Raw genomic sequence first — 27,517 nt, forward strand, 5'->3', positions numbered from 1 at the left:
TTCTTTGTTTTTGATATGTCCTTCCACCATTTATGCTCAGGTTTCTGAGCAAAAGTTTCTTGTGAGTTGAGGTTTCTTGTGCAGGGAATTTTCCCTTATAGACTATCCCTCCACATTGCCACTACCACCCCCTACACACACACACACAGACACACAGACACACACACACAGACACACGTGTATTGATTTATCTCCATGACTAAATTCTAAGTGCCTTGAGGCGTAGTTCCTACCCTGTCTAATTCATTTGTGGACCCTAGAACAGAACAAGCACTTAATAAATATAGATTGACCAAATGATTGAACAAAGAACATGTGCAGTTATTCAAATGCCAAATATTTGAGATTTTGGATTATTTCTTCTTCCTTGTGAGATACATATGCTCTATTCCATAAAAAAGCAGATTTAAATAAAATATCAAGGGAAGATGTTTTTAACAGTACTTACATTTGTGCTAAGAATATTATATTATTTCTAGGTTTTTGTTTTAGTATGAAAAATGAAGCTAAGTCCTCAAACTATATAATGAGGCTTTATTGAAGAAGAATTAATCTGGGCCAAGCATTTCCCATATTTTAATAGACATACAGGTACTTTTGCCATATTATAACAGAAATATTGTATTTAGAAATGAGTGGACTTAAAGAAAATGAGTGGACTTAAGTTCTAACATAGCTGTCTTGTGGTAAATCTTTTTGGTTTATAGAAATGATTGTTTAGGAGGCTGAGGTGGACCAGATCACTTGAGGTCAGGAGTTCAAGACCAGCCTGGCCAACATGGTGAAACCCCATCTCTACTAAAAATACAAAAATTAGCTGGGCATGATGGCGTGCCGCTGTAATCCCAGCTACTCCAGAGGGTTGAACCTGGGAGGTGGAGGTTGCAGTGAGCTGAGATGGCACCACTGCACTCCAGCCTGGGTGACAAAAAAAGACTCTGTCCTGGAAAAAAAAAATGATATTTAGATTTCCTAAAAAGACTTCTTTTCACATACGTGGGCCGCTATGCACCTGCCCTACACACCCCAGGGCTAGTATATTAGTCTATTATGGCTGCCATAACAAAGTACCTCAGACTGTGTTACTCAAACAATAGAAATTTATTTTTTCTTGATTATTGAGGCCAGACATCCAAGTTCAAAATGTCAGCAGGATTGATTGAGTTTTGTGTCCTTTCTTCTTGGCTTATAGATGGCTGTTTTCTCCCTGTGTCTTCACATGGTCATTCTATACCTGACTATGACCTAAACTCTAGTTTAAGTACACCAGCCATATTGGATTAGGGCCACCCTGGTTACCTCATTTTACCTTAGTTAGCTCTATAAAGGCTGTATTTCCAATACAGTCACTTTCAGTAGTACTTTGGGTTAACACTTCAACATAGGAATTTTGGGAGGCATGATTTAGCCCATAATAACCAAGTTCCAGACAACTAGAAACAGCTTCTATGTTCTAGGGCCTGCTGACATTAAAACTAGCCAGTCCTAGGCTTGCTTACCCTGCCTCCCCTGCTTCTTCTCCTAGAAACCAGAAGAAAGTTTCTTACCCACATTTCACTCCTCTTCCTCTGCCTCCTGACTGACGCTGGGACTTTCCCACGTGCTCCGTCTTCTTGGAGAGGAGGTGTCTAGAGACACCGAAGAGGAGGTCTATACTCTGGGTGACCAAATAATCTGTATAACAGACCCCCATGACACGAATTTACCTATATAACAAACCCACATATGTACCCCGAAGTTAAAATAAAAGCATTTTTTAAAAAGTAAAAAACAACTCATAGAGCTGAATACTGGAAAATAGGAACTTTACCATATGTAAATTTATAAATAAATTTGAAAATGAAATGACCAACTTTTAAAGTTGAAAAATTCTGAGATGAGGAAGTTTATAATATATGGCTTATTTATTATACCGTTATTTATGAAAATGAAACTATTATTTTACCATATATATTTCTCTTTACTATAAAAATATATCATGAAGTCAGGAGGTCGAGACCAACCCGGGCAACATGGTGAAACCCTGTATCTACTAAAAATATAAAAATTAGCCAGGTGTGGTGGCACATACCTGTAGTCCCAGCTACTGGGGAGGCTGAGATGGGAGAATCGCTTGAACCCAGGAGGCAGAGGTTGCAGTGAGCTGAGATCACGGCACTGTACTCCAGCCTGGGTGACAGGGTGAGATCCCATCTCAAACAAAAGAAAAAAGAAAAAAATACACATAAGCTATTTTATTTATAAAACTGCTTAGTATTAGGTATGTTCACAGTTTCTGAACACTTTGCAAATTGGACAATAAAACTAATTTTTAATATGAAAGAAATTGTTTAGCCTATTTCCAGATTTTCAAACAATACCGTTCTAACCTCTGCCCCTTCCAAGATATGAAATTTTATTGTACATTTATTGAAAAGAGGATCACTTTAGATTTTACCAAAGTAGCTAGTATGAAAAAAAAATCAAGCCTTGCTATTGTGATTAAATAAGAACATGTTTAATCACTGATTCTTGAATAACGCTGATTCTTAAAGAAACAGCTGATTATAATTTTGTATAACGATTTAATGCTGTGGCTCACAATCAGAATATTTTGAATATTCTGTGAATATTTTTAGATTGGTTTCTCAGGACTTTGCCTAAGTCTCATTTGTAAAGCCCTCAAATATACCAATCATCCCTTTATTAGAATCTGAATGATGCATATATATTATCCAGTTAAATAACTAAGGACCTTTTTTATTTTAGTAGCTTCCAGTTCTCTTTTAAGAGACAGTAACTGTTCCTTCCTTGAAATCCACTACAAATAAGGATAACTGACACATTGTCTAAAACCTCTGGAGTAAAAACTGGATGTCACTTATAACTTTTACCACAATGGCCTTGAGACTTGGACTTCATTTTCTACCCTCTGAGAGAGTCTGGACAATTTCATTTAATCTGTTTGTGCAAGATAAGAATGGAAGGATGGCAGGCCCTAGACATGTGACTTCAGTGGTACAGACACCTTGAAATGGTTGGCAAAGCCTTATTCCACTAATCATGTATCATTGACGGAGGATTTGAAAACCCCTAAAATAATATTGTACTGCCAGATTGTGGTACAATGTAAGAATAAGAGAAAGAGAGTTGGGCACAGTGGCTCACACCTGTAATCTCAGCACTTTGGGAGGCTGAGGTGGGCAGATCACCTGAGGTCAGGAGTTCGAGACCAGCCTCAACCTGGCCAACATGACAAAACCCTATCTCTACTAAAAATACAAAAATTAGCCAGGCGTGGTCGTGGACCCCTGTAGTCCCAGCTACTGGGAAGGCTGAGGCAGGAGAATCGCTTGAACCTGAGAGGCAGAGGTTGCAGTGAGCCGAGATTGTGCCACTGCACTCCAGCCTGGGCAACAGAGTGAGACTCTGTCTCAAAAAAAAAGAAAGAAAGAAAGAAAGAAAGAGTGAGAGGAGAGAGGGAAGAAGGGAGAATTAATATGAGTATAAATAACTGACATCTTTAAATAGCTTTGAGCTCTGGGATTGAATGCACTAAAATAAAAATAGCTGTCCAGATTTATTAATTGACAATTTATGCATACCAGGCCAAAATACTTACTCATATACCACTGGTTTTATGGTTGTAAATTCCAGTTTTCAGGCCAAAGGTAGTTAAAGTGGTAGACACTGGTGAAAGAAATGTAATACATTTGACAAAAGCTACGTTTTTAATTCCATGCAATTTGTACTCAACTGTTTTGCTATTTTTGTTTATAGTGCTTCTGCGTTTTTTTTTGTCTTGTGTAAATAGTGATGAATTAGAGATAATATGCAACATTTAACTGAACTATGGCCAATATTTAGTTATGTAGCTCTAGGGACAGAAGATTTGTAGCTATTATATGAATCTACAAAAATTACAGTTTTAATTGTTTCATGGTAATCGTTATTGTGCAATCTTAGCTTCATTTATTGCCAACATTCCCTTAATTGCATATGCAGCTTTGTTTTCAGTGCATCTTACATTCAAGAGGATTTGCATATTCATCATTTGTAAACTCCCATTATGAGAAACCAGATTGTGGATGCATTCATAAATCATTTCCATAACCAATTGCTTCAGTTTTATCACAAATAAAAGTAAACATGATGTATATTGAGTCTACAATGTTTTAAAATTTTTCATCAGGTTGTTCTTAGGCCATTTATTCATTTATCAAACAAGTATACATTGAGCACCTATTATGCCAATAAGTTTTTTAGATAGTCGTGTGATAGCAGTGAAAAAGCAAATAGTAATCATTGCGTTCACCAAGCTCACAATTTAGTCAGAAAAATGATACTAAGCAAATAAATAAAAAATATAGTTTATGTCAAGTGGTGATATTTGCTATGGAGAACAGTAAAACAAAAAACTGTGATAAGAAGTTCTAGAAGTGAGGATGAGATGGTGATGTTTAAATAGTCAGTATGGTCACATTAAAACATATAATCTGAGAAAAATAGCCAAACAATAGAGGAAATAAGCCATGTGAATATTACATATGTTGACAAAAAGAGTCAAGCTCTGTAAAATATTAAAAGAGATTTATTCTGAGCCAAACATGAGTGATCAATGGCTCATGACACAGTCCTCAGGAGATCCTGAGAACAGGTGCCCAAGGTAGTTGGGCTACAAGTTGGTTTTACACAATTTGGGGAGACATAAAATATCAATCAATGAATGCAAGATGTACATTGGTTGAGTTTAGAAAGGCAGAACAACTGGAAGAGGGGGCTTCCAGGTCATAGGTAGATTTACAGATTTTCTGGTTGACCATTGGTTGAGTTATTATCTGAAGACCTGGAATCAATAGAAAGTAATGTCTAGGTTACAATAAGAGCTCGTAGAGACCAAGGTTTTACCATGTAGATGAAGCCTCCAGATAGCAAGCTTCAGAGAAAATAGACTGTAGATGTTTCTTATCATACTTAGTTTGTTCTACCAGTAATTGCAAAAGGGAGGAGGGTATAATGAGGCATGTCTGGCTTCACTTTCCCATCATGGCCTGAACTAGTTTTACAGGTTAACTTCGGAATGTCTGTAGATGAGAGGAGGAGTCCATTCAGATGGTTGGGGGCTTAGGATTTAATTTTTTTATTTATATATCCAGCTATAAATGCAGAGGCCTTGAGGAAAGAGGCTTTGGTTTATATGAGGAAGGTCATAGTAAGGCATTGATGTTTACTTCATGTAGGATGAAAACCCATGGAAGGGCTTTAAGCAGAGGAGACATGATCTGACCCTCAAGATTATAGTGGAGCAGGGACAAGGACAGAAAGACAAATTAAGAAGTTACTAAGATGATCAGGAAAGAGATGATGTTTCCTGAGCCAGAGTTGGTAGTAGTAGTGGAGGTCGTAAGATGTAGTTGGATTCTGGATGTGTTTTATTGATAATGCAGAAATTTGCTGATGGATTGCATGTTTGGTGAGAGAGAGAGAAAGAGATGAGTCTTGGAAGACCCCAAATTTCTCGCCTTAACTAGAAGGATGGAGTTTCATTAACTGGGATAAGAAAGGCTGTGGGAAGAGAAAGTTTACGTTGAGAAAAATCAGAAGTTTATTGAGATAGTAACCGCCCAAGGGGTTCACCTTGCCAGCTGCCTGGGCAGAGCCAATTCATCAAGATGGGAATTGCAATAGAGAAAGAGTAATTCATGCAGAGCCGGCTATGTGGGAGACTGGAGTTATATTATCACGCAAATCAGTCTCGCTGAGCATTCAGGGATCAGAGTTTTTAAGGATAACTTGGTGGGTGGGGGGAAGCCAGTGAGCCAGGAGTGCTGACTGGTCAGAGATGAAATCATAGGAAGTCGGAGCTGTCTTCTTGTGCTCAGTCGGTTCCTGGGTTGAGGCCACAAGATCAGATGAGCCAATTGATTGACCTGGATGGTGCCAGTTGATCCATCAAGTGCAGGTTCTGTGAAATATGTCAAGCACTGATCTTAGAAGCAGTTTAGGGAGGGTCAGAATCTTGTAGCCTCCAGCTGCATGACTCCTAAACTATAATTTCTATTCTTGTGGCTAATGTTAGTCCTACAAAGGCAATCTAGTCCCCAGACAAGAAAGAGGTCTGCTTTGGGAAAGGGCTGTTACCATCCTTGTTTAAACTATAAACTAAGTTCCTCCCAAAGTTAGTCCAGTCTCCACCCAGGAATGAGCAAGGACAGCTTGGAAGTTAGAAGCAAGATGGAGTCGATTAAATTAGATCTCTTTCACTGTCTCAGTCATACTTTTGCAAAGGTGGTTTCAAGATTTAGACCTATTTCTGTGACCCGAGGAAAGAGGCTTAAGTCAGTATCAGGATACTGCTGGAGTGTAGAGTTGGAGTCCACAAAAATTTTGGGCCTGAGGTATAATTTTATGAGTCCCCAGCATTTAGGAAAGGGTTTAATAGCATGTTACTAGGTGATATTAACAAGGTTGTGGGTGTGTAGAGAGGAGAAGAGATGGAGGGACTGAGCTTCCAGGCAGTCTCATGTTGAGCAGATGAGGGAAAACCACAAGAGAGACTGAGAAAAAAAATAGGTGGTAACACAATCAGAAAACCAGAAAAGAGTTTTATGCAAAAGCCTGGTGAAGAAAATATTTCAAGAAAAAGGGAGGGATCAGATCTGTCCAATATTACTGATATGTCAAATATGTTGATGAAAAAAATTAAATATGAGATTTAGCAATATAGAGGTCAATCTCGATATATGCAGTTTCAGGGGAGTGGTAAAGGTGATGAAAAAACAAACAAACAAATAAGGAATAAAATACTGATCCATGCTACAACATGGATGAACCTCAAAAACATTTTGCTGAGTGAAAGGAACCAAGCACAAAGGCTACAGCCTGCATGATTCCATTTATGTGAAATAGCAGAGTCGGCAAATCCATAGAGATAGAAAGCAGATGTAGTGGCTGCCAGGGTAGGGGGGAGAAGAGAGAATGGTGAAGTGACTGATGGGTACAAGTGATGAAAATGTCTTGGAATTAGGTAGTTTGATGATTGCACAACATTTCAAATTTAATAAAAGCCACTGACTTGTACACTTTTTTGTTGTAGTTGTTGAAGCAGAGTTTCGCTCTAGTTGCCCAAGCTGGAGTGCAGTGGCACGATCTCAGTTCACTGCAACCCTGCCTCCCGGGTTCAATTGATTCTCCTGTCTCAGCCTCCTGAGTAGCTGGGACTACAGGCATGCAACACCACACCTGGCTAATTTTTGTATTTTTAGTAGAGACGGAGTTTTGCCATGTTGGCCAGGCTGATCTTGAACTCCTGACTTCAGGTGATCCATCTGCCTCAGCCTCCCAAAATGCTGGGATTACAGGCATGAGCCACTGTGCCCGGCCTTTTTTTTTTTTTTTTTTTTTTTGAGTTGGACTCTCACTCTGTTGCCCAGGCTAAAGTGCAGTGGTGCGATCTCGGCTCACTGCAACCTCCGCCTCCTGGGTTCAAGCAATTCTCCTGCCTCAGATTTCCTAGCTGGGATTACACGCGTGTGCCACCATGCCTTGCTAATTTTTGTATTTTTAGTAGAGATGGGGTTTCACCATGTTGGCCAGGCTGGTCTCGAACTCCTGAACTCAAGTGATCCACCTGCCTCGGCCTCCCAAGTGCTGGGATTACAGTTGTGAGCCACTGTGCCCAGCCTACTTGTACACTTTAAAATAGATAAAATGGAAATGGTTAATGCTATGTTTTGTGAAGTTTATCTCAATTAAAAAAACTGTTATTGACATAGATTCAAGAGAGAATAGGAGGGGAAAGAACTGGTGTTTGAGTCAGTGTGAGAATAGGCAGAACTTTGAGAAGTTAGTTGGAGAAGGTTGTCGGATCAGGAGAATGTTTTTCTAAGATGGATGAAGTTTTGGCCATTTAGGTCCTGAAGGAAATGATCTTGTAGGGAAAGAGAACACATCGTTGTAAATGAGAGGAGAGGAAATTGGCAGCATGATTCCTTAAATAGCCGAGCAGAGATGAAATTTCTGTCTAAATGGAAGGCGTCATCCAGAGAAGGGCATGGAGAGTTGACCCGCTCCTACAGGGGGCAAAGCGTGTGGACAGCTGGCCAGTGAGATTGATGATGCGACTTGTAAAGTTTTCTTCTGATTTCTCTCATTTTCCCAATGAAATGTGAAGCAAGGTGGTGAGCTGAGAATGACAATAGGGAAGGAAGAGCTGGAAGTTAAAAGAGGGAATAGAAAGCTTTGAATAGTTGTCTAGGAATGCGGAAAAGGAAAGAATGAGGGTCACCCTGATGCCAATGGAGTGAGTAGTCATGAATACGAAGTCATTTCAGTCTGCATGATTGTGGACAAAGTGAAATCTGCATGATTTCTTCACTCATTCAGCTGCACAGATACAGGCTAGAGTAAGTGAAGGGATTTATTTTCTAGAGTTTTTGCCATGAGAGTATGGAGAAGTATGAGCATGGCCAGGGAGTGATTGCTTGTCTGACATCTCTAATAAAGGAAATGAAGACAAGATAGGTGAGGGAAATAACTGAAAATAATTTAGGATCCTGGGCTTGTAGAAGCTGGTGCAGCTGAAATATTGTTAGAGTAGAGATATGAAAAGAAGTGAGCTGGACACATAGGGATGATGGTTGGTGAGTGGACCACTTGAAATGAAGACAAGGAAACGTTATCATCATTAGTAATGGTAATACTTCTTTTGAAGAGTGGTGGCAAAGGTTGTTTTTCATCAAAGTTCTCCTTCAAAGTCATCAATAAGAAGAGATCAAGAAACTGAGAAGCAAATAAAAGTGAATATTTACATGACAGAGAATGACAGTGAGCTCAGAGCTAGAATCTTCAGGGGTTGAGGGGCAGGGCATCCTCAGGGCTCACCTACAGTGTCTGTAGGTGATTGTAACAAGCTGGAACAGTGAGGGGTGCCATTTGACATGAGAGTCAAAGCTTGGGTATTTAGGAAGGTCAGAGGGAGAATTGTCTGCAAGTGGTATGGGCAGAAAGGACTCCTAGTCTACCTTCAAGTCTTATATTGGGGGGCTTGGGGAAAAGAAAACAAAAACACAGGCACAATTTTTTTTTTTTTGAGATGGAGTCTCGCTCTGTCACCCAGGGTGGAGTGAAGTGGCGTGACCTTTGCTCACTGCAACCTCCACCTCCTGGGTTCAAGCAATTCTCCTGCCTCAGCCTCCCTAGTAGCTGGGATTATGGATGCATGCCACCACGCCCAGATAATTTTTGTATTTTTAATAGAGACGGGGTTTCACCATGTTGGCCAGGCTCATCTTGAACTCCTGACCTCAGGTGATCCACCCTTCTTGGCCTCCCAAAGGCCAGCCCATGCCTGGGATTACAGGTGTGAGCCACCATGGCCGGCCAACAGACACAATTTGGGAAGGCTCCAGAGAAAGCAGTTCCAGGGAAGATCCACCTTCCACATTTAAGGGGCACCATATCTTGTATTGGACACATGTACAACTGTCCTTCAAATAGTAGACTCTGAGTTCCAACATTAGGGCAATTTTTTTACTCCTATGAAGGATTGGCTTTGGGGCTTGCCTGTCATTATGGAGATATGATTAAAATTCTGAAACATTGGCATAGTTGTTTTGTTCTGTTTTTCTCTGTCTCTATTTGAGTGGTGTGTGTGTGTGTGTGTGTGTGAGAGAGAGAGAGAGAGAGAGAGAGAGAGAGAGAGAGAGAGAGGGTTACCTAAAGGGTGATGATACCATAAAGAGAAATTGATTACAGAGTGCTTTGTAGAATGAATATTAACATTAAAGCAAAATACTTGAGTCTTTCCAGTTGCACCTGCATTTCACTTCTTGCCAATCTTTAAATTTAACAGATGGAATTTTACTGTGTCAAGAAGCATTGAATGCTGAGCGGGAGCTATGTCATCCAGATACAGATCTCTGCAGATTTGATGCTACCGATGAAGAGTTGAGATGTAAGTGTTAAATTGAGATATTCACTTTTCTGGTATATATGCAATATGTGAGACTCAGAGACCACTCACAGGAAAGTGCACACGCCAACCTTTGTTGACATTAATGTCCTAGTTTTAGCTGGAGTGTTATTGGGAGGCTGTGGTGGTTTATACTAAATACATCAATTTAAGGCGATGTCATTTTGTGAAACAAACTAAAGCCATTGTGGATGCATTATGCAATGTTTCTTCTATAAAATTTCAGTGTGATTATGAATAGTAAATAATTTAAACTAACTAATCTAATCCCATAAAGTAGGTAAGGTAAAATATAAAGCCATTTTAAAAATTGTTGACTGGGTATGGTGGCTCATGCCTGTAATCCCAGCACTTTGGGAGGCCGGGATGAGAGGATTGCTTGAGGCCAAGAGCTCAAAATTAGCCTGGGCAATATAGCAAGATGTCATCTCTACCAAAAAAAAAAAAAAAAAAAGAATTACCTGAGCATGGTGGCATGCACCTGTGGTCCTAGCTACTTGGGAGGCTGAGGCTGGAAGATTGCTTGAGCCCAGGAGTTTGAGGCTACAGTGGGCTATGATTGCAACACTGCATTTGGCCTGGGTGGCAGAACAAGACCCTGTCTCTTAAAAAAATTGAAACATATTGTGACTGAAGTGGTGACACATACAACAAAAACTAGGAATCTCCTTTTTTTATGGCAATGGGTCACATTTGAGAGGATATTGTACATGTGGGTCAACTGAGAAATTTTTGCAAAATGGAGTTGCTGGTACACTCTAAGGCTTATTGAATCCCAACTTCCAGATATAAATTAGTGTGTGCTGATGTGTATGTGTGTATATAAGCCTTTTGGTTGATTACAACACATAACTTGGTTAAGCAGCCACTCTAGCAGACTAATAGTCCACCAAGATCTTTTTCTCCCGTTTAGTGTGTCAGGCCTGTGGGTTTGAATTTGACATGTGTGAGTGGACATCAGAAGCATCTGCTGGCCAAATTTCCTGGATGCGCACAAAAGCGAGAGAGATCCCTGCATTCGAATCCACACCTCAGCAGGATCAAGGAGGTGATGATGAAGGTAGAAAAAAAATAATATCTTTTATGTATTACTTTCAGAATTCTGCTTTATGGTGACTAGTTATAAGACATTACATAGGAGGCCTTGGTGAATATACTGAGTATATTTTATTGAAAATACATTCTGCCATAGGAGCTGAAGGCGAAAATAACAATTATGTTTCCAACAGTGTAAAACAAGAATTATACTAGGTTAACAATATTTTTTAAGTTTTATTATTTCCTTCAGGATTTATTATCGTGTGAACAAAAAGTATTAAAAGACTTTTTTTTTTTTTTTTTTTTGAGACAGAGTCTCACTCTGTCACCCAGGCTGGAATGCAGTGGTGAGATCTCGGCTCACTGCAACCCCCGCCTCCTGGGTTCAAGTGATTCTCCTGTCTCAGCCTCCCAAGTAGCTGGGACTACAGGCATGTGCTACCATGCCTGGCTAATTTTTGAATTTTTAGTAGAGACAGGAATTCACCATGTTGGCCAGGCTGGTATCAAACTCCTGACCTCAAGTGATCCACCCACCTTAGCCTCCTGAAGTGCTGAGATTACAGGTGTGAGCCATCATGCCCAGCCAAGTCGGCCAGCTCTTTCTTTCTTTCTCTCTCTCTTTCTTTCTTTCTTTCTTTTTCTTTCTCTTTCTTTCTTTCTCTTTCTTTCTTTCTTTCTCTTTCTTTCTCTTTCTTTTTCTCTTTCTTTCTTTCTTTTTCTTTCTTTCTTTCCTTCCTTCCTTCCTTCCATCCATGCTTCCTTCCTTCCTTCTTTCTTTCTTTCTCTCTTTCTTTCTCTCTCTCTTTCTTTCTTTCTTTCTTTCTTTCCTTCCTTCCTTCCTTCCTTCCTTCCTTCCTTCCTTCCTTCCTTCCATCCATGCTTCCTTCCTTCCTTCTTTCTTTCTTTCTCTCTTTCTTTCAACACTGCTCTGTTGTCAATGAGTTTCTTCCTCTTGCTAACATATTAATTTGTATTTTCTGTTTACTTTTATTCTTTTTGCTTTTTTTTCTTTCTTCTTTTCTTGGAGGGGTGAGTATTGTTACATTTTTATTTTTATTTTTTTCACTGATCTGGAAGCTTTAATTTGTATATCTTATTGTTATGACTATTCTTAATTTTTAGGGTATATTCTTTATATGAAATTTCTTTAACAAAACCTAAAGTGCTCTAGTATTTCTGCCTTCTTGAACATGAGAAAGACCAAACTATCATTTAATTATTTTTTGGTCCTGAGTTACAGTTGAACATTTTAAAGAGTTTTAAAGTCAATATCTTGTTATGATACTTGTAATTAGTAAGTTTATATATTTCATTATTTTTCTTACTCACCATTGTTTTTTAGATTTTATGCTTTCCTTCTTGGTTCCCTTATCCCCTTGCAAAGGTTGATTCTTTAATCAATTTTTCTTTTATTTAGAAAAGATCTGTGGTGATGAGCTCCCATAGTACCTGTAAACTTAAAATGTTTTAAAATTGTTCTCACTTCGAAATAATAATTTATCTGGTCATACAATTTTAGAATTTTTTTTAAAATTTCTAAGTACAGGGTGATTTTCCCTCTTTAGCTCCTGATATGTGCTGTAGTGACGGAGAAGTCTGAGTGCATGTAATGGTTTTTAGTTTAATGCAGATTTTAAAAATGTTTCTTTATCTTTGTTATTTGAAAATTTCAGTATGATGAGTGCAGGAATGAGTATATGTTTAATTTTTAATGCTCAGAATGCACATATATCATCACTTGCAGAAATTATGTTATTCTATTCAAGTAATTATTTCTTACTCCCTCTAATCTTTTCATCTTGAGTTTCTATTAAACACAACTAATGTTCACACTCCATAACCTGACTCCTCCTTTTTATTTTCTATATAATTTACTCTATTTTGAGTTACATTTCAGGGCTTCTGGTACTTGAATTTTCTCTTTGACACTATGGCCAGTCTAGGTTATATTCTGCCTATTGGGCATTTAATTTAAAGTCTTAATTTATTTTTGTTTTAAGTGTATACTTGCTAATATTTTCTTATTTATTTCCTAGTGTATCTTAATATGTTTTTAATAGAATGTATTAGAATTGCATGAAATTTAATTTCTTTTTTGTACAATTTATAAATGTAATTCGTTTTTGCTGTCTTTAGCATTATATTTATATATTTTACTGTGCAGATTATTATTTCTTATTTTTTTATTTTTTGGGGGTAGCAGTAATATTATTATTATGGTTATTTATTTTATTTAAGTTCCAGGCTACGTGTGCAGGATGTGCAGGTTTGTTACATAAGTAAACATGTGCTGTGGTGGTTGGCTGCACCTGTCAACCCATTACCTAGGTATTAAGACCAGCGTGCATTAGCTATTTATCCCAATGATCTCCCTCCCCTCACCCCTCAACAGGCCCCAGTGTGTGTTGTTCCCCTTCCCTGTGTCTGTGTTCAAGTTGTTCAGCTCCCACATATAAGTGAGAACATGTGGTGCTTGGCTTTCTGTTCCAGCATTAGTTTGCTCAGGATAATGGCTTCCAGCCCCATCCATGCTCCTGCAAAGGACATGATCTCATTCCTTTTTATGGATGCATAGTATTCTGTGGTGTATATGTACCACATTTCCTTTATCCAGTCTATCATTGATGGGCATTTGGGTTGATTCCATGTCTTTGCTATTGTGAATAGTGTACAGACTATTTTTAAAAAGATTAATAGACTTTACTTTTTAGAATTACTCTTTTCAAACTGCTTTTTGCCTTGCAGGTGCCTTGTAATTTTTTGTTGAAAGTCAGACATGATTTACTGTGCAAAAGACATTAATGTAAATAGTGTAAGCTTTTACATTACGTTTATCCAGTTAAGGATCATATTATGCTTAGTATTTGCTGTAGCTGTAAATATGTGAGGCTAAAATTTGGTCTCATGTTCTTGTTTTTGTCTTTCTTGTTGTATTTGGGTTTCCTTAGAGACTTCTTTTTAAATAAATGTCAGAGATGTGCAGCAGTTTCAGTAGCATGAAGAAGCATTTCAGACTTTATTTTTGAAAATGAAGTTGTAAAATTATAGAAATCTCTTTATAAATCTGTGTTGTCATTGTTATTAAGTTCAAGAACAGCTCCAACTGGTTTTAAATATCAGATGGGGAAAAATTTATATACAATATCTTTATGTAAAACAAAATTCATAGGTGACGTTTAAAAGGACTGTAGATATCTCATACCTCTATGTGGCTTGGTAAGAAAGAAGACATTTTAAGTTGTATTCCCTAAAACTATAAAGGATTTTCTACAAAAAGTAAATCAAAAAATCATCCAGAGGGGCAAGAATTCTGGGAAGGATGAAGAGAAATTCTTGATTAAAAAAGGATTGAATTGTGATATTTAAAAGAAAATGACAATAATTTGGTGGTATAGCAATTTGTATATGTAGGTTTCTTTTACAGGAATCTTGAATTTTTACAAAAGGGTGTTATCAAATTTTGATTATAGAAATTAGGAGATTTCTCTACATATTGGAAATGATATATAAAAATGAAAACCTGTTATTTGTAGTTGATGTAATCATTTGAAAACACTCTATCCTTTTAAGTAAAATATTTGTGTTTTAAGTCTGGTTTTGAAAACTTCAGAAATGTGATAGTTTTAGTCAGACAGAAAGAAGCTAATGTTTTCCTAAATTGCTTCTTTTTTCTTTTATCTTTCAGGTTATTATGTATGGGTAGGCGCTAAGCATGCTTTCACTCTTAACCATTTAGACAGCAGGGCTTACCTAAATAGCTCTGTGTGTCATTGCCTGGGCAAGAGCTGTCATCTTCAATTCTATTATGCAATGGAAAGCAGTGTCCTGAGAGTAAGACTGTATAATAATAAGGTAAGAAGAAAGTTGCATTTATTTCAAATTCATTGAATCAATGAAGTTTCTAACTCTTGGCAACTTGTGTTTCGATTTCTCAGTTGCGCATAGGCTTTTATTCTTTAACTTGACTTTATTTGGTATACTTTTAAAAAGATTGATTAAGAAACTAGGATAGGGGACACTCTCATGTACAAAAGTTAATGTGATAACTTGCCCAATATTATTTCATAAAGTTTTCAAAATTCATGGAAGTATATTAAAGAAACTATAGATCTAATAAAAATGGGATAGCTGAGATTCTGTATTGTGAGCTCTGTATTGAAGCTCTGATGTGATCTGTTTTGGACATTACATCTATATATCATTAGAACTATAAATATAATGGTTAAAACTTACTTGTTTGGGTAGCAGTAGACATAATTTTTAAGACTGGTAATAATTGATTAAATATTGAACAATGGCACACTGGGTAGAGTGAGTCCATTCTTCTTCTCTCTCCTTGTCCAATATGCTCAATGAGTTCTAAAGTGTAAAGCTGGGTGAGTACTCCAATTAGTATAACAGATAAAAACAAACTGACAGCTGATTCCATAGTATAGGAAAACACCCTGCTTTTTCTACTCTTACGCACTCAGCACTCCCAATATCTCACTTCTGACACCAGATGCATGTTTTTTTTCCAACACAGCAATTCAGTTCTCTAGTGGACACCAACTGAGTGTCCTTTGATTTGCCTCAATTCTGACACTGCTACGTGAAGATAGTACAGATTCCACAGGTTGAGGTCTCAGGCCCACAAGACTACCCCTACTTCAGATGTCAGCTTCCTATTGTGCCTCTTACCTACCAGCTATAAATTGGAGTTCCCATGACCCCCTTCTTAGGTTTGATAATTTGCTAGGATGGCTCACAGAATTCAGGAAAACACTTTACTCATGTTACCCATTTATTATTAAAAATATAGATGAACAACCATATGGAAGAGATGAATAGGGCAAAGTATGTGGGAAGAGGGGTGGTGCTTCTCTTCCATGCATTCCCGGGTGTGCACCCTCTAGGAACCAAAATGCGTTCAGCAATCTAGAAGCTCTCTGAAACCTGTACTTCAGGAATTTGTATAGAGGATTTGTCACATAGGTATGATCATTTATTAGCTCAATCTCCAGCCCCTCTCTTCTTCCCCAAAGAGGTGGGGCTGAAAGTTCCAAGCTTCTAATCATAGCTTGATCTTTCTGGTGATGAGTCCCATAAGATTCTATTAACATCCCTACTGATTAGGAAATTAACAGGTTTTTGGGAACTATCTGCCAGAAACTGGAGATGAATAAATATATTCATAATAAATAATATATAATGTATAATTATATGTAATATAATATATAACAAATAATATATTTATTATTTTATGTATCCAGATTTATATGATTCACATAATTACATCTATATGTATGTGAGATATCTATAGATATATATCTCTACACATCAATATAGATATAAATATATGGATAGATAAATATGGATGTCATATATATATCACATATCTGTAGATATGTGGATGTGATTATATATATATATATATATATCTCCCCACACATCCATATACACACATATAGATATATAAAGTAATATACATATGTATATAAATTCTTTTTTAATTGAATGAGATATAATTTTCCTGGCATTCTGGAACTTGTTATGTTTTTGTGTTTTTTGCAATAGTACTTTGTAGTCACTGCCCTGCAATCTATTTAATATATTTCATTCCATTTGGTAAGGTGTGGGGGGAGGAAGAAAAGGGGACAACATCTCCCTATCCTTCCTGCAGCATTACAAACTGTCCAGATACGTGGGATCAATTTTACCAAAAAGGAAGAGAGAAAAAATTTAACTGTATCCATGTATGTTCCACCATTCATGCCTCAATATTTCAGTTGCTGTCACCTGTGCTGTTTGAACCAATCCCAGCAAGCCTCCATGCAATCTACAACATTCTATAATTTCCAACTCCTTCTTCAATAAAGGCATAGTAGAGAAATTCTAGAATAATTTCGATGAGTTTAAATTATAGTTAAAATGGTTAAATTATATATGTGGGCCTATGGTAATGCTTTTCAGATGACAGATAATTAATTATTTCATTAAAATTGAATGAATTTTTAGCCTAAATTTAAGTGGAAATTTGTATTATAATATGGTCTAATCCTGAGGATTATTTTAATCTGCTCTGAAAATGAGTGATGTATTTTAAAAGTTTCAATGCATGTAGAATGGAATTGTGTATTTAATTATGAATGTGAGTATGTACTGTGTATGTAATTATGAATGTGTATATGTATTATGTAATTATGAATGTGTGTATTTAGTATGTATGTAATTATGAATGTATATAGATTGGAATTACTGAAAATGAGCCATGCCATTCTTCTGGTGGCTTTAGAACCATACAAGAAAAGAGTGAAATCAAATTGGCTTCAAGTGTTACATCATATAAAAATGACATTAGATACCACACATCATTAACTCTATTAATCAGTAATACAGTTATCAAGATTCTGTCTCGAATATTATAAGAAAAGAAGTTAATCATAGGGAAATGATCTAGTGTATTAACCAGAACCAAATGAATGTACATCTTAGAGATTGTTGACTGATGTTTGATTTGTTAGTATCCTGTGAGGTGTCCTGTCTTTTCTGACACTATTTGCTATCCTCTATACATATGTTACTCACTGATGCAAAATCTGCATCAAAGTACATTTAAGTCCCAAGACAATGTTTTATCACACACTTAAAATGACTCCAAACAAACCTATCATTTAAAAAAGTAGCTCTTGATGAAAATGATGATTTACATCTTTCCATGAACAGAATGCTGTTGTATGTTGCGAACATCTATTACTCTATAAATGTGAGGAGGTAAGCCAAGAAATATCTAGCAAGAATGCTGAAGGTTGTTTTCTTTATTTCCAGAGGACATTAGAACTTGAGAAGTGAAAAACTCAGGTGAAGGCAAGTTGTTAAATAAAGAGTTCACTCTTTAGAATCAGCTCAAGTGTGTAGCAATTCTAGTTTGTACCATCTAACCATTCTTGGGTTAGATCTGCGTCCATGATCTATAAAATAATACTCATAGCAACAGACTACTTTTGTTCTGTGTAGGGTTTCCATGTAATTATTTACCAAGAAATTTACATGTAATTTTTCTTTACAACCAAATTTACTTGTAATTCTTTACCAAATTACATGGTCTTATTCCTAGATGCAATCAAAAGTAGTGAAACTCAACAACATTGACTTTGGTACCCTTGATTTCTTCACTGGAAGAGAAAAGCATAGACTGGCATCTCTAAGAGATAGAGTGTTAATAAATATGTTAAATATTTTTCTTGAAAGGTAAATCGGCATTATTGATCCTGGACCGGCGGAGCAAAGATATATTTTTAAAAAAATTATTTACTGATTTTAAGATAAAAGTAGAACATCACTTGAAAAGCTTTGCTGAGTTGGAGATTTCTTTTTTACATTAACACCTGTGAAAAGTAACTAGAAAGTGGAAGAGTAAGAACAGAAATAAAATGAAACCTGATTTCACTAAGAATAAATTCTTTTTACAAAGCATTGCTAGTGCCATCAGACTGGAAAATGTATAGAAAAATATAGATCTCATTCACTGTGTACTATGAACTTGGCTTATGAAAAACTATTTAAGTTTGGAAAGAACACTGCTCACTTTTCAAAAATGTAAGTGCACCCATCTTCAGGGGGAGCAGAGGGGAATCAATTAGTCACTGTGAAAAAAGAGCACAATAACTCTAAATTATTTTCATAAAATGAAAACGGGGGAAAGTGGTGAATGCAATTTGCCAAGAGGTGTCACTAAAAGCATCTGTGTAGGGTGTAAGTGTTTTGATGCTAAATAACTGAAGTTGTGTAAGAAATAAGCAGAAGAAAAATTAGTTGCTTGTGTCAACTTTTCATAACTCCAGTTCATCCTGATCCGCCATGAAAGCTATCAGCCGAAAATATGTCCACCCCATGTGCTTCATTGTCTTGCGGAAATCTTCACAGTTGATATGAATAAGTAATGAAGTAAATTGTAATGGATTTAGACTATCTTCTGAAATATTTAGGTCTTGGAAATTTGGAGTAGGCATCTGAGAGTGCAGGACTAAGTTGAAAGTAGATTCATTTTTAGAAAATCTTGGGCATGCATAAAATATCTGAGGCTGAGTGAGGACACAAATATTGATATCACTTATCATTTGGATTAAAACAAGATGTTGCCTTTCAGGGCCGTTTTCTATCTCATGCTAGAAAGTGGGACAGAGCCAGGCTCAGAGCTCAACCTGAGACATAATTATGTCAATCTTCACATTTTTACCATATTGTTACCTAAAAATTCATGCATTCTATATGTAAACATTATGAACAATTTGGTCTATTTTTGGGAAGAAATGTGAATTTGAATGTCTAATAAAATGTAAATAAAAATAAGATTTCAGAGCATAAAAGCATCAACATAAATCATAAAGACCAATGCCATACATGCCGTAGACAAAATTTTGAGTACCTTATAGACTTTTTTATTTTATTTAGTTTTTTTGAGATGGATTCATGCTCTGTCGCCCAGGCTGGAATGTAGTGGTGGCATCTTGGCTCACTGCACCCTGCGCCTCCCAGGTTCAAGTTATTCTCCTGCCTCAGCCTCCTGAGTAGCTGGGATTACAGGCACCCACCACCATGCCTGGCTAATTTTTGTATTTTTAGTAGATAGGGAGTTTCACCATAGACTTTTATTGAGCTTCTTACATTCAATACATGTTTTGAATGCAGTAAAGGCTTGTTACTACACTCATAGCATGTAGTAACAATTTTACATAGATTTTGCAATCTGAAAAATGATCATTGTACAGGTACATAACATATATTTCTCTAAAAGATGTAAATAGGCCTTTGATAGAATGACCAAATTAAGAATATAATTTTCAGAATGTAACTGTATTGTTTGGAACTTGGACCAAATGTTTCCACAGGAAAAAATATTTAGTATAAATTGAAATTGTGCAGAAAATGCATCTGACAACATTTTTAACCTTTATATTGTTTGCCTGTAATCTTTTTCTTTTCTAGTATCATGGCAATATTACAAAATGTAATAATGTTATTGAGATCAACATTGAAATTGCTGATCTTATTAACTGTTATTTAGAATTTTATTTTTGAAATGCAGTACTGTTTTTTTAAAAGATTTCATCCAAATTTTTGTTCCATCCTAATACTGTTTATCTACAAAAAGCAGCTTTACTACATAAACATGCTTCATTTTCTTATTTTTTAATGATATTCAGCTTTTTCAATTTGACTACCAAGACTTTAGATTTCCTAGTACTTTATATCATACAGGTAAGGTAATACCTACTACAATGTAATTAAAAGAGCATGTATGTAAATGTGAAGATTAGAATATGGGTAATGAGTGATGTCTTTCTCTTCAAATCAAAGGAAGAAGAAATATTTTGGACATAGAACATATCAACTCACAGCCAATGGGTGAAAGCAGATGTGTTAATATCAGAAGATCTGAAGACATTTAAGGTATGAAAGAAAAAAAAAATATTTTTTTTATCATGGTTTAAGTTTTAGCTTTGCAGCAATAAATTGATCATGCACTGCTAAAGTTAAATTAACATTTAAGTTAGGGATGCGTGCTTGTATATTTGGGGAGAGTGATTGCTTACTTTTTAAATTGTACCTTTTCCTTCTGAGACCAAATTTCCCATGGCGGGGGAAATAGAGTGTATCCACTCTTGTTCACAGCTTCCTCATTCTCCACAGCCTTCCTTTATTGCTCCCCAGCACCATGCTTTGCCCCAGGGAAACAAATTGCATTATGAAGTAGGTAAATAATAAACTGGTATTGAAACTTAGTAGAGTATAGGCAAATGTTTTGAATGCAATAATTCATATCTTTATAACACATGGAAAGCTCTATGTACACCAAGAAACATATGAAACATACATAGGCTCAATAGGAATGCTGTCTCTTAAAAAATTAAATTGATATTTTGTGTTGTATTAGGTTGGTGCAAATGTAATTGCAGCTTTTGCCATTGTGGCTTTTGCCATTGCTTTTAATGGCCAAAACCTCAATTATTTTTGCACCAACATGATACACAGAATGCGTAAGTTTATTTATGCTGGAGTGTGAGTATAAAATGATGATACTGATTATATGTGTGGGTTATGAAGCCAATTTCATTTCTTTATAGTGATATTCCATTTATACATCCTGTCACAGCCTATTGAGTTAACATTTTGACACTATTTAATTTTCATAGGCTGATATCTGTTTTTATAACTTCTCAGGTACTAAACAAGTTTCTTTTTTTATAAACTGAAGATTAAATTTTGTTTTAACTCAAAGATAAAACAAAGTAAAATGTAAAGAAAATGAATTTGAGAGTTATTCCAGGTTCTCAAGTGGATATGTAATGTAATTAGCTGTTCAATAATTATAGGCCTTTGAGATCTAAGTTTAAAACCATCAATTTTTGAACCTCAAATTGATATCATTTCTGCATTTCTGATCTCTTGCTGCTATGAAAATATACAGCTATACATTAATAATTTTTACATGTATGATATTCATTATGGGAAAAGTATGTAGCAGCATACAAAGTTTTCTTATTGTTGGATATGATTTAAATTTAATATTATTTTCTAAACCAAATTATTAGACATATTTGCAAACTGAAAATCTGACCTTAAGTAATTATTAATGAACAAACAAATATATATCCCTCGTATTTTGTTTGTTTGAAATGGAGTCTTGCTCTGTCGCCCAGGCTGGAGTGCAGTGATGGGATTTTGTCTCACTGCAGCTTCCACCTCCTGGTCTCAAGCAATTCTCTTGCGTTAGCCTCCCAAGCAGCTGGGACTACAGGCATGTGCCACCATGCCCAGCTAATTTTTTGTATTTTTAGTAGAGATGGGTTTTATCATATTGGCCAGGCTGGTCTCGAACTTCTGACCTCAAATGATCCACCTCCTTGGCCTCACAAAGTGCTGGGATTACAGGTGTCAGTCACTGCACCTGACCTATCCCTCGTGTTTTGAAAAGAAAATCTATTCAGAAACTTTAAGCTGGATGAAACTGAAGGAAGTCAATTTTAATTCTTAGTATCTGGCTGGAATTTTAACCACATTTAGTGCTGTTTAATAGAACTTTCTGCCTAATGGAAATGCTTTATATCTGATGTCCAGTATGGTAGCCACTCATCACATGAGGCTATTGAACAATTGAAATTTGGCTACCATGACTGAGGGAACTAAATTTTATTTGATTTTCATTAATTTGAATTGAAATAGTCCTCTGTAGCTCATGGCTAATGTTCTGGACAGCAAATAATTAGTTATCTGTGATACAGTCAGCTATTTATACTTCTGCACTTTTGGTGTTAAGTAATAATTGCTCTTGGTAGAAACTCAAGGAATGCTAATACTTTGACATTATCTTACACTTGACCAGCAATGTGTGGTTGTTTCATTTGCTAATATTGCTTATCTCCAGAAAAGCTAGCAATTCAATTGGTGACAACAAAATTTATTTACTTTAATTGACACTTCTTTTCTCATTAAAGAAGTTACTCTTTTATGTAAGTTGAATAGAGTTTTATGTTTATTCCCTTACATTTTTTTATTCCTATATTGTGTCTGTTTCCGTTTGCCTGATATTTTTCTTCATGTATTCAAATACTAATTTCACTAGTTAAAAAATAAGTCAGATGCTGTTACAGCTCTTGTTCTATAAGTAATGACAATACTTCTTATTTTCCTTGAAAATGAAAGAAAGAGAGCTGTAAAGATGATGACCAAGTAACAAGTTTGCAGTCAGGGACATTTTTGATAGTTAAGTGGGATGCTTGTGTTTTGCCTGATCCTGGGAGGTTTCTCTGAGCCTTTAGTGGAGCAAATGTTTCCATCAGTTTTTTTTTTTTTTTAATACTTTAAGTTTTAGGGCACATGTGCACAACGTGCAGGTTTGTTACATCAGTTGTATGAGCATGGGTTGAGCTTATCAAACAGGAACTTTGTTATATATTGCCTTGGTTGCTTTAAACACTTTTTCTCAATACCTACTTTGTCTTTATCAACCTTCTTTAGTTTTTTGTCTTATTAAGGAGATTGCAAACTCATAAATTAATCTTTTTCTTCCTAAAGATTATTTTTGAAGGGACTCTTTTGAGCCAGAGAAGTTTTATTGCCCTTGATCACCTCTGGGTCTATGCCTGTGGACAGACCCAATCCAGAAAGCTTTGCTCTGCAGGCGAATTCCCTTGCACTAGTGGCCAGTGCATCGCCAAAGAATCTGTCTGTGACTCTCGGCAGGACTGCTCCGATGAGAGTGATGAAGACCCAGCAACTTGCTGTAAGTGAGTGAATGGCTTACTAGTTTACATGCTCTAATTCAAGACTGTTAGTTGGATTTAAAACAGTCTTTGTTTCTATCAAGGCAAAGGTAAGTCATATGTATGAAATGTGATAAATATGCATTATTGCTCTGAAACTATTAGTACTATGCCTTCAGGGATCTCTATTTTAACTTAATGTTTTGGTGCTTGTTGCAAAGTCTGCAACATCTCTCAATTTATTCTACAAATGAATAGTTGTGATTATTGTTGGCTGGGTGTGCGAATGTGTGTGCTTTGATTAAAGAGAAGATGGGTGGTAGAAGGAAACTTTTTGTACCTTTGCCTTGGAGGCATATAGTATGGGTTGCTAACTTTTATTGTGTATGCTTTTTTCCTCTCTAGTCAATCATCTTGGAAGCTGTAGCTGGGAGGGATGAGTAGGAGGAGGGTGGCCCTTCCTCCAGGGCAGCTACCATGATTGTAGAAATCACTTCAGCCATCATGGCTGCCCTGGAGGAAGGGCCGCTCTCCTCTTACTTGCCTAGAAAACACTTCAGCCAACTGGGTGCAATGGCTCACACCTGTAATCGCAGCACTCTGGGAGGCCAAGGCAGGCAGATCACGAGGTCAGGAGTTCAAGAACAGCCTGGCCAACATAGTGAAACCCCCATCTCTACTAAAAATACAAAAAATTAGCCAGGCGTGGTGGTGGGCACCTGTAATCACAGCTACTTGGGAGGCTGAGGTAGGAGAACTGCCTGAACATGGGAGGTGGAGGTTGCCGTGAGCGGAGATCATGCCATTGCACTCCAGCCCAGGCGACAGTGTGAGACTCCGTCTGAAAAAAAAAAAAAAAAAAAAAAAGAAATCACTTCAGCCATGACTGGCGTTGGGGAGGGCCAAAGTGCCCCAACACCTTTCTTTCAGGCCTTTTCTGAAGAGTCTTTGATAGAAGTGATGACAAGAGATCCCATTACTATTCAAGCATAGTCATAGTTCAACAAAAATATAATTTAATTTACAATCCACAGGATGATTCTCATATGAGGTAACTTAGCAACTGAGATCCCTGTGTCTCTTTAGAAAACATGAATTCCAAGGATATGAATCCAATTTCTGTATCACAAACAGGTGGTTTTTAAAAGATATTAAAAATTTGACGTTTATTTTACTGCAGTGTCTTATTTTAGTGAGATGTTTTGTTGAGCAGAGGTGAAAATACTGTAATAAGATAAATGCCACCTTTTAAGTGAAAAGCTCTGTATAATTGGTTTCTCTTGGGAAGCTTGGATTTTATTAAGAGCAATGCGGAGGGACACAGGAGAGAGGAGATGAGAAAGTAAGGCTAAAATCCCCTTCTGCCATGTTCATCAACAGCAATCCAGTTAATACTTCAGACTCCTAGCTTTAAACCAAGTAATCGGCTAACCAGTGTGAGCTCAAAGGAGCTTTTGGGCTGCTCTCTTCTTTTGTTCAAAACAAGCGATGTAAGAGCAATTTATTTACTCCAATGTATGTGAAGTTTCTTTCTATGTTTTATTTAAATTTTTTACAGACAATTTGCTTCATTTCTGTTGGGGAAATATTTCTTTCTAACAGTTTCTATAATTCTTAATGTCAATAACTGAAGGAAAATATATTTCCTTTCTTTCCACGTATATAATTTTTTTTTTTTTTTTGAGACAGAGTCTTGCTCTGTCACCCAGGCTGGAGTGCAATGGCATGATCTCGGCTCACTACAACCTCCACTTCCCGGGTTCAAGTGATTCTCCTGTCTCGGCCTCCAGAGTAGCTGGGATTACAAGCATGTGCCACCACACCCAGATAATTTTTGTATTTTTAGTAGTGACAGGTTTCATCATGTTGGCCAGGCTGGTCTTGAACTCCTGATCTCAGGTGATCCACCGGCCTCAGCCTCCCAAAGTGCTGGGATTACAGGCATGAGCCACTGCACCTGGGCACTTGTATATTTGGAAGCTTAGCTTTTTCCCCTCCATTATTTTCCCCGTAGTAAATCATAATTTATGTTCACCTTTAAAAAATTGTTTAGCATTTGATTTTTGACATATTTTCTCATTTATTGAAGTTTCATTGATTATGTATATGACATTTTTCCAGTTCAGTAGCTCTTGATGCCATATTCTGCTATTGTCTTTGGGTGAATGCAGGAATGGGTAATTGTTTCTCAACAAAAACAGTGTTACTTATTAGTCTTTTAAGTTTTTAAATAGTGTAACCTCATTTGTCCAAAGAAAACCTGTCATGTTTGCATGATTGAGATTGACTTGATATAGGGAATATGTCATAAAAATGTAGCCATATTGCATACAGTATATATGTATATTCATGTATTTTGATACCAAAATGAGTGTTTCATGTAAATATATATACAATTATTTATGCTGTGAAATTATATAGATTTGGATTATTAGAATTAATATAAATTTACACTATTTGCTGCACTAAAGTATTTAATATATTTTTGCATATAGACACGTGCATATGTATATTCTTACAAAATAAAAGAGGCTTTCCTTTGAAATTTAAAACCATATTGAAACATTTTACACATACAAAAACATTTGTGTTTTACAAATTTGAATTTGTAATATCAAGTTTTTTTTCATAAACGATTCTTCCATGTTCATGAAGCACAAGAAAAATACCTTTATATATTTTTTTTATTGCACTTTAGAATGAATCTCTAGGAGGGTATAGCTTGTGCAGGCAGTTTGAATAGCACCAGGAATACTTACCAAATTCTGGAGAATGAGTAAATATGAACTCGTGAGGATTGTCAGTTGGTATTCCACAGCCAGTGTGCTTTTCCCCAAAGGCAGACTCACTCAGGTCTTCTCTCATTATCAAGTTGCCCTTACTTTTAGGTATTATTTTAATATATGGCATAACATAGCCTCCAGACCGGTGGCTTCTCAAAATCAGTTAATAAAAACGGCCTGTGGGTTTTGCTGCCACAGCAGACTCCATGGACCAGAGCATCAGCATTACCTGGGAACTTAGTGGAAATGCAGAACCTCAGGCCCTGGCCCAGCCTTACAGAACCAAAAGCTACATGGAACAAGGTTCCAGGTGATTTGTCTGCATATGAAACTTTGAGAACCACTGTACCAAATAGGCTTCAGGAAGGAAGACAGCTAGGGGAAGAAACAGATGGCATCTAAAAAAATTGATAAAAGCTAAAGGCAAACAAGTCAGAGTTCTCTCAGCGTAGAAGCAAAAACTCTCTTTACTTTGCTAGTCCTTAAGAGCATCAATATTAATAAAATATTTATAATGTGTATTTGTAATGTATATTAACACAATATTTATAATATAATCCTGTTATAATCTAATATATTCTCATTAAATGAAATATTCCCCATTCATTTCCCATACATAGCTTTCTTTCTTATTTCACGGAGAGCTGATTAACTTCTGGAGGATTCATAAAATATTTTACTTTTCATGATCCAGAATTTTTCCCAGCTGCACAATGAAATTCTTTCTTGTCTACTCATATGCTGTAGTGGTTAAATATGCAAGAGAAAGCTTTGTCATGATCTTAAAATATTACTTTAACTGATGAACTCTGAGTAAAATTTCTCTAAAACCAAACAATAGATTTTTGATGTTTATTAACATAATCCTGTATTAAATGAGGGCAGTTAAGATTAAAATATATCTGCACCCTCATGTTCATTGCAGCATTATTCAAAATATCCAGCCAAAACAACTGAAGTCTCTGAGAATGGATCAAACAAGTGGGGTGTGTGTGTGTGTGTGTGTGTGTGTGTGTGTGTGTAAAATGTATATGTGTTCACGATGGAATATTATTCAGCAATAATGAAGAAAAAAACTTGCTATTTGTGACAATGATGAGCCTGGAGGGGATTATGCAAAGTGAAATAACCCAGACAGAGAAAGACAAATACAGCACGATCTCACTTATACATGGAATCTAAAAAAGTTGAATTTGTAGAAACAGAGAGTAGAATGGCAGTTGTCCAGGGCTGAGGGCTGGCCGAAATGGGGAGGTGTTGGTCAAAAGATACAAATTTTCACTTACAAGATGAATAAGTTCTGGGAGTCTAGTGTACAGCCTGGTGACTATAGTTAGTAACACTGTATTGTATACTTGAAATTTGCTGAGAGTAGATCTGAAATGTTCTGATCACACACACAAAAGGTAACTATATGATGAAATGATGCTAATTAGCTTTACTGTGGTAATCCTTTCACTACGTATATGTATATCAAAACATTACATTGCGTACCT

General features: G+C 36.5%; 1 protein-coding gene across 1 annotated transcript in view; it reads left to right on the forward strand.

Annotated features, from left to right (window-relative positions):
• The window catches only part of MALRD1 (MAM and LDL receptor class A domain containing 1), a 642,247-nt gene that overhangs the window by 10,542 nt on the left and 604,188 nt on the right, over positions 1–27,517 (forward strand). Inside the window, 5 exon segments of the mRNA XM_055092251.1 lie at positions 9,833–9,934; positions 10,866–11,012; positions 14,679–14,845; positions 20,333–20,425; positions 23,051–23,258. Of these exon segments, the coding sequence (XP_054948226.1) occupies positions 9,833–9,934; positions 10,866–11,012; positions 14,679–14,845; positions 20,333–20,425; positions 23,051–23,258 (717 nt within the window).

Source organism: Pan paniscus, chromosome 8 (genome assembly GCF_029289425.2).
Source record: "Pan paniscus chromosome 8, NHGRI_mPanPan1-v2.0_pri, whole genome shotgun sequence".
Classification (NCBI taxonomy): domain Eukaryota; kingdom Metazoa; phylum Chordata; class Mammalia; order Primates; family Hominidae; genus Pan; species Pan paniscus.